The sequence below is a fragment of the Glycine soja genome, chromosome 18 (assembly GCF_004193775.1).
Source record: "Glycine soja cultivar W05 chromosome 18, ASM419377v2, whole genome shotgun sequence".
In the NCBI taxonomy this organism is placed as follows: domain Eukaryota; kingdom Viridiplantae; phylum Streptophyta; class Magnoliopsida; order Fabales; family Fabaceae; genus Glycine; species Glycine soja.
In genome coordinates this window covers 53,065,677-53,075,487 of record NC_041019.1, presented here as the reverse complement: position 1 = coordinate 53,075,487, position 9,811 = coordinate 53,065,677, and the positions used below count along the sequence as shown (strand labels likewise).

The window sequence follows — 9,811 nt, the reverse complement described above, 5'->3', positions numbered from 1 at the left end:
TATTTATTTATACTTGTAACTTTTAACTTAATTTTTCTAGTGGTGTTTTAATTATCAACATATTTTCAAAGTCTAAGAATTCTCGAAGTCATTAAGTTAATCAATGCAAGCAGCAAGCTCTGCACAATTCTTGAAGCTAAAACTATTTTGTGATATATATGTTTTATAATTTTATTGTTTCTTTATTCATTTTCATTAATTACATCATTCGTTTTTAATGATACTTTTTTTTTTCTTCTTCTTATTTCTCTTGTACAAATTTATTAAGAGTAATTTCTCTATCCCTCCTTATATTTGTGCATGTACTGATAACTAATTAAGTCTAATTCAACAGAGGCGTTATTGACTGGTAAGAAAGAATATTGCTATATGCATACCAATTTCCACCTTATTTAAAAAAATTTCTATAGACCTAACAAGCACCAATATCATTAAAATCAACCCCGCGTGCTTTAATTAACCAAAGAGAAACTAAATTCATTGAATCCTTTTACAAAAATAAAAGATAAAGTAAATTAAGTTTTTCCTAGAAATTAAAATTAATTTTATTGCATAAGTTAATAAATAATTTTTTTATTTGTTTCTTGAAAAACCTGGTTTAACTTATTGATAATCTAATTTTAGTTTTTAATTTTTTTAATACATTATATCTTCTTATTTTCTTTTATTATTATTTTTTATTGATAAATTTATCCAACCAAAACAGAAACCAATTCTTAAATTTGCTGATATCATGCATTAGTGAACTAATATTAATTAGAATAAATTAATTTAATTATTTTTTATTGATATTGGTGATTTAGGTATATATTATATATAATTACAAAGTTTACTTTATTAATGGAGTATCACTCAGTTCACTAAAAAAATATGTGAATTATTTTGTAAATCTCTTGACAGAGAAAAATATATGGAGAGGGAGACTTTAGTCCCACCTCAAACTTCTTTCAATATTTATATATAGTATTTTTTTTAAAATACTATTAATAAATATAATAATAACTAATTATATATGCTAATTAATAATAAATACACTACCTCTGCTAAAAATAAAATTAAATAATACATGTAGTTAGTATATAATAATATATATTTGATGCTACTTCCACTAAAAGTAAGATAAAATAATGTATACTAATTGATAAGCCTGATAATTAATATCACTGGTTATAATCTTTTTAATACCGAACTAATCTTTTCAATAGTATATATTGAAACTAATTATAATCTAACCATATATATATATATATATATATATATATATATATATATATATATATATATATATATATATATATTAATTAGAACTGTTGTTAAATTCAATGACTTTTAGGAATTATTTTATCTGATATTTTTTTTATTACGAGATCAATTTGGTGCTTGCAAGATAAAAAGGTCTTTAAAAAAATTGGGACAAAGATTATAGTAGTTATAAATACATATATTTTCTTCTTGCATCATTTGAAATAAAAATAAATAAATTTAATTTTATATATGTAACTAATAAATAATTTTATAAAACTTATTATTTATTAAATTAAAATTTAGATATTTAAGTAATTAAAGTAAAAAACTAATTAAATTCAACCCCTTTGATGATTTCTATTGCAACTATCTTTGGTTCATACAAATAAATAAAAAAGCCAACTCTAAACAATAATAGGAGTGTAAGTGACGGAGAGAGTTATGTTGAGTTTTATCTATTTTTCATATCAATCCAATTAAACTTAATTATATTAGATTAGAATTGGGTTGGGTTTGTCCTTTTGTTTTGCAACCTCAATCTAATATTTTTTGACAGAAAAATATTATAAAACATTATATTATTTATATGATAAACATAAAAAACATAAATATATACTGATAATATCATTTATAAAAGTGTGTTATTATCTTAAAATAAATGGAAAAAGATAAACTCAAATAATAGATTATCCTAAAATAAACAATATAATGAGGTAGGCTTAATTTAAAATTTTTATATTAATAATTTTAATTATAGACAGGTTGGATTGAGTTTTGATCGAATACACCACACCAAATTTATCATCCAATCCAATTTTAATCAATTTAATAAAACTAAAATCAATTCAATCAAACCCAAAAAAAATTAATTAAACTGGAATGGATGGATTGATGGATTGAATCCAATCTACATAGACTCATACTAATTAAAGAAGAAGAAAATAAGCACACGTTTCTTACCTCGTGGAAAAAAGGTCTTTTTAACCTTTCTATATTCTCTCTCAATCTAAAAAACTAAACCCCACATATCCTCTCACTTGTACTCATCTTAAAATATGGAAGCAAGAAGAACCCACACCATGGAGATCACGATTATATCCGCCGAAAACCTTTGCATGAACGGGAAGCCACTAAAAGACCACCCATACGTCGTCGTTCACACGCAGTCATGCACCAAATTCTTCACAACGAGGATGCCAACGCAAGAAGAAGGTGGGAGCAAGAGCACCAACAACAACCCTTCATGGAACGACAAGTTCAGGGTGGACGATGGAGACAGCGACTGCATCACGCTGGAGGTGCAATGCAAGACGTGGTTCGGCGTTCGAAGCGTGGGAGCTGCGCGAATAGCGGTTGCTGATTTTGCGGCGGAGAAAAGCTTGCAGTTGTTGAGTTATAGGCTTTGGGATGGGAAGGGTCGGAGAAACGGGGTCATCAATTTCTCGGTGAGGGTGGTGGAGAAACCTGCGGAGTCTGAATCTTTGTGTTCGATGCATGAGGCGGAAGCACAGAGAACGATTGGTGGAAATGATGATTCTAGAGGAATTGTTACTGGGATTCCTGTTTTCTGGAATTACCTTCTCAATATTCCAAGATGAATATATGTAATTTTTTTTTTCTTGACTAGAAATGTTTTTTATTCCTAAGAATAAAAAATAAGTATTAACGGATTTATAATATAATCAGTTGAGTTAGACTTTTGATTATTCTTGACTAGATTGAAGTAAGTAGTTTGTAATGTAAGCATGTTGAAAATGGTTTAGTTTCTGACACTAGTTTGTACAAAAACTAAATTGTATTTTATCAAGAGTTATGTTCACATTGTCGACCTCTTTTTTTTTATTAATTTGTTGACCTCTTCATTTCGGGTAATATATAACCTCTAATTATACATTGAACAATGCTTTTAGTATCAAAACAAAAATAAAAAAAAGAGAGAGAGAAAAAGCAAGTGTTTAAAATTTTCGTATATGTATATTGGTTTGATTCCACTCCTAATTTTAAGATTGAAGGATGAAATTGTATGGAAAAATCGTTAGGGATGCAAAAGGAGAAATCCACAAGGCTCAATTATGTTATTCTACTTCCAATTATGTTTATTCATTCACCACATATGAAGTGCCTCAAAGCTGCCTATTCTGTTTTCAGTGAGATCTATTCAGCGAGGCACCTATATTTTGCTATACCGAAATTACAGAACCAACAATATACACAGATTTGAATATTCTCATTCTAGCCTCCATGACCTTGTCATTTAAAGAGATACACTTATACACAATAGGTCTGAGACATTGTGCAATAAATGTGACTCCTAATATAGGACATTGTGTCTACCTGGTCATGTCATCAACTGAAATGAGGTCTCAAATTCTCAATAGTTAATACACATTCTGCTGGAAACAAACTGTTCCCATTATGGTTAGGGGAGGAATATTGATGGGTTCATATCAAATATACACAGCACTAAAAACAGAAGAGGTCAATCTGGTGCTACTTTGCAACAAAGTGCTTGGTTGATGTGAAAAGGGTTCTGTTCTCCTAATCAATGCAATAGAAAAGGGAACTTGTTCAAACTTCTTGATAGTGGTTGCCAGTCCTCAAAATGTTAAACTTGCAGAGAGGGCAGGTAGCATTGATTAGCAGCCATTTGTCTATGCATGTACAGTGAAAATGGTGGTTGCAAGGAAGTTCTCTGAGCTCAGCACCATTATCATAGGCAGAAAGGCAGATGCAGCATTCCTGTTATTATACCACAATCATTCATGTCAGAAGTGGGATTTTTTAAGCAAAATTGAATTTTGCAGTCTCAAAATTGGGAAAAAAGTGAAACCATCCATCAGCCTATATAGCTAGGAGGGCTAGCAGGCACAACATGCTAAGCATTAAAAACATGCAGCATAACCCCAGCTTTATGAACAAAAGTCTGAAGTACAACCAATAAGAAACTATACTTTAAATATTTTACTATGAACAAATGTTATGAGGAAAGAATAATTTTAAATTATCCCATAACTTTCTACTACATATCTTCTTACTTCATAAATGAAAAATGTATTAAATATTTGTTTTAGTTTCAAAGAAGTTAATACATTTATCTTTTTCATTATATACATTTTTTATATAGTATCAATAGGATATTGTAGGAACATATAGAAAGGCTCTATACATATGCACAAGAACTTACAATAATAGAGGTGGCTAGCTAGCTAGTATCCAGAACATTATGCTGATATTTTTAAATTTGTAAAAATTTAAAAAATAAAAAACAAAAGAAAAGATATTGAAAACATATTGAAAACATATTTAAAATCATAATAAAAAATATGTATAATTAAATTAAATAAATAAATAGAAAATATAATTTATAATTTGAAAGTATATATAACTACAATATGAGACAGAATTTTAAAAATTGATTATAGCTGGAATTTGGGGAAAAGAAAGAAATCTTTATATAAAAAGAAAAAGGCGTTTACTAAGTACACCTAAGTTACAACTTAAGAAAACCAAAGTTATATTATTTCGAAATTTGAAGCATAACATTTAGGAAGATAGGATCATTTTTTTTTAATAAACTAGCAACTTACTGCATCTTCTAAGGCAATAACATGTTCGGCGGCTGTCTCACTCTCAGTTTCGGTCATTATTCCTCTTGAAGATTCTTCAATATCACCTTCTTTCTTAAATTCCTTTATTATTCTAAACTTATATTTTGGCAACTGGTCAATCTCTTCCTTCGTTGCCCCTTCCTGTTACCACATCAAAGGTTAAAATTAAGACTGAAAAAGTTGGAAGAAAAAAGAATATGTCAAATGCATAATAGGGAATGAGACAAAATTGAAAATAAATCTATGATTGTATACATTAATGCTTGATGAACTTGTTGAAATCAAATGGGTTTAGGTAGGGAAGGAGAAAAAGAGAATTTTTTAATAATATAACATATTACTATCATATGTAATGATGCCTTACAGAATACAATGCTCTACGGCTCGTTTGCTTGTTCTTTTTTTTTTTTTTGAACTAAAAGATATTATGTAATTATAATAATGGTGCAAGTTTTTTTTAGGAAAAAAACAAGATGAAAAAAAAACTATTTTATTATTTTTTGCAAAAGCTAAAACTTATAGCCTCAAAAAAATGAGGAACTCAAGAGATTTGTGTTTGATTTTTAAAAACCATTTGGTAGAATAATTTTCAAAACTAAGTTTTAGTACGGTGTGAACAAAAGAGTAAATGGGGAAAGATGGGGCAGCACAATCAAGAACATATCACAGTCATAAAAAAATCAAAACAGTCAAGAAATATTTATTTATTTTCATTTTAAAGTTTTCAAAAACAAGAAATAAAACATGCCATTTTACTAATAGAAAACTCTTATTCTAAGATAATCACTTCCAAGACATCATCTATATACTCTACAATGTTCTAAGTCACAATAATGATATTATGAGATATTTTCTAGATATTTCAACAGAATCATAGTAGTTTTAGAACATATGTGAATAAACCTTGGAGAAGGATACTCTGGTTTACAATGAAAATATGATGTCAATCACAGGGCAGAGTTTAACTAGCATGATTCAAAATGCACGCATACTAATTAATAGCCACAGAGGCCAATATACGCAAGAAAATAGAAAGACCTACAATTCAGAATTGATATCCTCCTAAGCATATCAATGAAAACATTAACCGTCCTTGTAATGAACTTTTAAATCTTATAACTGCTTCAGTGAACCAAAACAAAAATTATTTTCATTTAATTGATTATATTAAGAATTGCCCCAAAAAGTTGAAATTCAACACTGCTGTTAGTACTTGGTATAATAAACATACAAAACATCCCTCCACCTCATCCCTACTGACATTTAACTGGTTTTTGCTCACTCTAAAGATGTAGGCAGATGCTACTATCACATAAATTCATTTGCTTTGCTTCCATTTTCTGAGAAATGAAACTCACTGTACATTGCAATTTGTTTCCATTAATAAAATTAATCATTTTGCTGTTTCAAAAGAAAAAACTGTACATACTTGCAACATTGAGCACTGGCTACTCATTCCAAAATTTCATTTTGCCCATTTAGGAAATGAACAGGAATAAAAACTTGAGTGATCTCTAGACCAAAAAACTAAAATTAGGGAAAATCTTATTTACCGGATCTGCCACTACATAAAGAATGGCAAGTATGCATGGCAAACAACAGCAAACTGCGATTCCAATAAGACATGCAACAGAAACACAGATGAGTACAATCACGACGTCGAAAGCAAGAAATGTGATACAGAGCCTGCATGACACAACATGAATGGTGATTACAAAATGTGGCAAGGCAGAATACTACATAAAGAGAACAATTTAACAAACAAATATTGTTTCAAATTCCAACTAACCAGTAAAGCTGAGGTGAATCCCTTGTCAAACTTTGGCCACCAGCAGTTACCCAGTAGAACCCGACAATCCACCATATGAATGAAAGCATGGTATTCACGGTTTCTATATGCTTTGTGATGCTGACAAAACAATTAACAATAAATTTATCAACTTGTACAAGGTCAAAAACAAACAGTTCTAGACTCAACCAAGAATGCTAAACACTAAACAGAGTAAAGCATAAGTGATGTGGTTAAATTGTTACAAGTGGAAGGGAGGGACAAGTAGAGAATGCAAATGGACAAATGCATCAAGTCATGCCTCAATGCATAATTGAATGATTGAAATCTTGTAAATTTTCATTTCTTCACTCTCTACCACTGTCATTCATTGTCACTCTAATCGTGCATCTTCCGGAATGATACTTCTTGCACATCACCAGGGCACACACCACCTCCCATAAGAGGTAGGTAGAAGAATTCAAGCAGAAAACAAGGTGAAACCAGCTGTACCCAGATGGCAAAAGCTTCACACTCGTGAAGTAACGTGCATAATAGTGTCCTCCACAGCATTATTCCACACCACAAACTTTTCATTCAATCAAATTATTACCGTTGCCTTTTCACAATTTTAAAGTCCATCTTTTCCACAACTAATTGTAAATATATCAAGAAACTCATCAAGCTTCTACCAAGCACCCATTTTCGGACAATAGAGAAAAAAATAAAATTATATATATATATATATATATATATATATATATATATATATATATATATATATCAACAAAGTTTTTTTTCCTTCAACTAAAATTGTACCTGTTTCCGTCACCCTCGAGAAACTGTTCCGGAGGATAAAACTCTTCGTCACTCTCGGAACTGAAGCTCCATTGAACGTGGCCCACCACGTTAGAACCGGGGTGGGTCCCACTCAGTCTTCTTCTTCTTCTTCTTGTGAACTCAGCAACAACGCAGAGAGAGTGCAACGCGCCCTGCAGCAGGTACCCCACAATCCACGCCCTGAGCGGCACGCAGGGGTCCTCGTCGGTGCTCAGCGCTAGCACCGACGCGCCGATCGCGAGGAACACGGCGTTCCAAGCGACGTCGAGCGCCACCACCGGCCGCGAGTAGGCCCACTCGCTCTGCCGGCCCTCCACCTCCGCTGCCGCCGCCTCCCGCACCCGCACCGACGGCTCCCGCAGCATCATTCGCCGCCCGCTCGCGCGCCGGAAGAAGGTCGCCGCCGTGTGTAGGGGCGGCGGCGCGCGGCGGAGGAGGTGGCGGCTCCGGTGGATGAACGGGGCTGAGTCCAACCAAGGAGGGGAAGGGGGAGAAGATGATGATGGGTTTGGGTTTTGCATTGGAACTGAGATTGAAAGCTGAAACTGTTTTGGGTTTGCAGAAAAAATGAGAAAAATCAGAGTTTGGTTTTTTATGTTGTTGTTGAGTTGAATCTGCGAATGTGATCTTTGAACAGTTCCAGTGAGCTTTTGGAGTCACAAGAAAGATGATGGGTTTTGTATTGGTTCTCAATTCTGACTTTTCTCTCATGTTTTTGGACTACACTTAAATAAGGGTAAGAAATCAATACTGTTTTTCTGGCACACAATTTGGTCAAATTTCACATTAATTTTTAGATTTAGGAATTATTTATTTTTATTTTTATTTTATTTTCTATATGAATAATTCATGTTGATATATATGAAAAATCTATTACATCAATCATTAACATCAAATTCTAATACTACAAAAAATCTAGTTTTGACCAATAGTTAAAAGAATTATAATACAAGTACAACAACTTGATAATAATTTATAAAACAGCATATTTTATGTGTCTCTCTCCTTAATTATACTGTTTATGATAGTTTAAATTTAAATTTTTATTTTATTTTTTTCTCTCTCTTAATTATATATTTTGTGGTACAAATATCATTTATCAAATTAAAAAACTAAAACCCATTTTACCCAATAATAGAGAATTCAGATGAGGCTAAATGAAGAAAAAAACTGGATAATTGATTTCAGATTTCAGGTTATATAAAACAGTGTAATTCAATCAAAGCCCAAAAAAATAGAAATAAAGTGGTTAGATTGGGATTTTCTTCATTTAAGGGGGGAAGGTTTTGCAATGCTACACTTGATAGGTTGATTGAGAAAGGGAATTATGCTTCATGATTACGAGAGAGACATTTTGGGATTTCTGGATTTTGACATGGAATCTGTTGAAAGTAATTTGTTTTTGTGGTAACTACCGGTACTAGTTAACTTCTTAAGGGTAGTACTTTATTAAAAATAAAAAAAAGTACTAGTAAATTTTAAATTTTAATGTATTAAATTTTAATTTTTTATTGAATATGTATTATTTAGTAAATATCTAAAAATCTTAAGAAAATATTTCTTTTGTCCCAAAAATGAATGTAGTTTTATTCTTTAAAAAATAACTAATTAATGTTTTTACTTTTCAAGGGGATATTCAAATATTTATTTTAATTTTATCTTGTATTGTTTTGAAAGATTATATATATATATATATATATATTGAAATTAAAAGAGAAAATAAGGTTATTTTAATAAAATTATTTTTTAATAAATGTTAGTTTTCATAGAATAATTATTTTATTAGTCTATGAAAAAATCTTAAATATCATTTATTTTGGGACGTAGTAGTATTTGCAAAAATAACTTTAAATTCTTAATAAATGTCTTAAGAGATTTATAACAAAAACTTTCAATAAATAATTATTGGTTGTAAAGAAAAATTAAAAAAACGTTCCTACACATGAGCTCAATTCAATGATCTTGAAATGGATTCTCCGGGAACGAGGAATTGAAAAACTTGGTGGATTTTGTTGGTTGCTTGTGTGCATGAGGTTTATAATAGGAATTTTAAACTTTCAAAGTTTCAATTCGATATTTTTTAGGTTGGACTTAATTTAACATTTTAGAGGACAAAAAGACAGAGAGAACTAACGTGGAACGTGGACTTTCCAATGCTGAGAGCCAGATTTGTAGAGCTGTCTTGAACAGAGTTTTTTTTAAAAAAAAAATTATCTGTTAGTATGTGATAATGTGGTTCAATAATTCAACCGAAAATTATTAACTTGTTCAACTTTTATATTTTATCCCTTGTGTGCTTCTACAGAATAATCCTTCCTAACCTCCTAGACTTGTGCGTATTTTTAATTGA

General features: G+C 30.7%; 2 protein-coding genes across 2 annotated transcripts; one reads left to right on the top strand and one right to left on the bottom strand.

Annotated features, from left to right (window-relative positions):
- The first annotated feature begins 2,261 nt into the window (after positions 1-2,261).
- On the top strand, positions 2,262-3,064 carry LOC114394433 (BON1-associated protein 1-like). Its single transcript, XM_028356004.1, has one exon. It carries the CDS (start codon positions 2,301-2,303, stop codon positions 2,841-2,843), a length of 543 nt encoding a protein of 180 aa, XP_028211805.1. The 5' UTR covers positions 2,262-2,300; the 3' UTR covers positions 2,844-3,064.
- A 237-nt stretch (positions 3,065-3,301) lies between these two features.
- On the bottom strand, positions 3,302-8,155 carry LOC114394897 (E3 ubiquitin-protein ligase At1g63170-like). The gene is made up of 5 exons (XM_028356578.1): positions 7,441-8,155; positions 6,643-6,762; positions 6,407-6,539; positions 4,833-4,994; positions 3,302-3,984 (listed from the first exon to the last, which is right to left on the bottom strand). Exons 1-5 carry the CDS (start codon positions 7,980-7,982, stop codon positions 3,814-3,816), a joined length of 1,128 nt encoding a protein of 375 aa, XP_028212379.1. The 5' UTR covers positions 7,983-8,155; the 3' UTR covers positions 3,302-3,813.
- Positions 8,156-9,811: the final 1,656 nt, after the last annotated feature.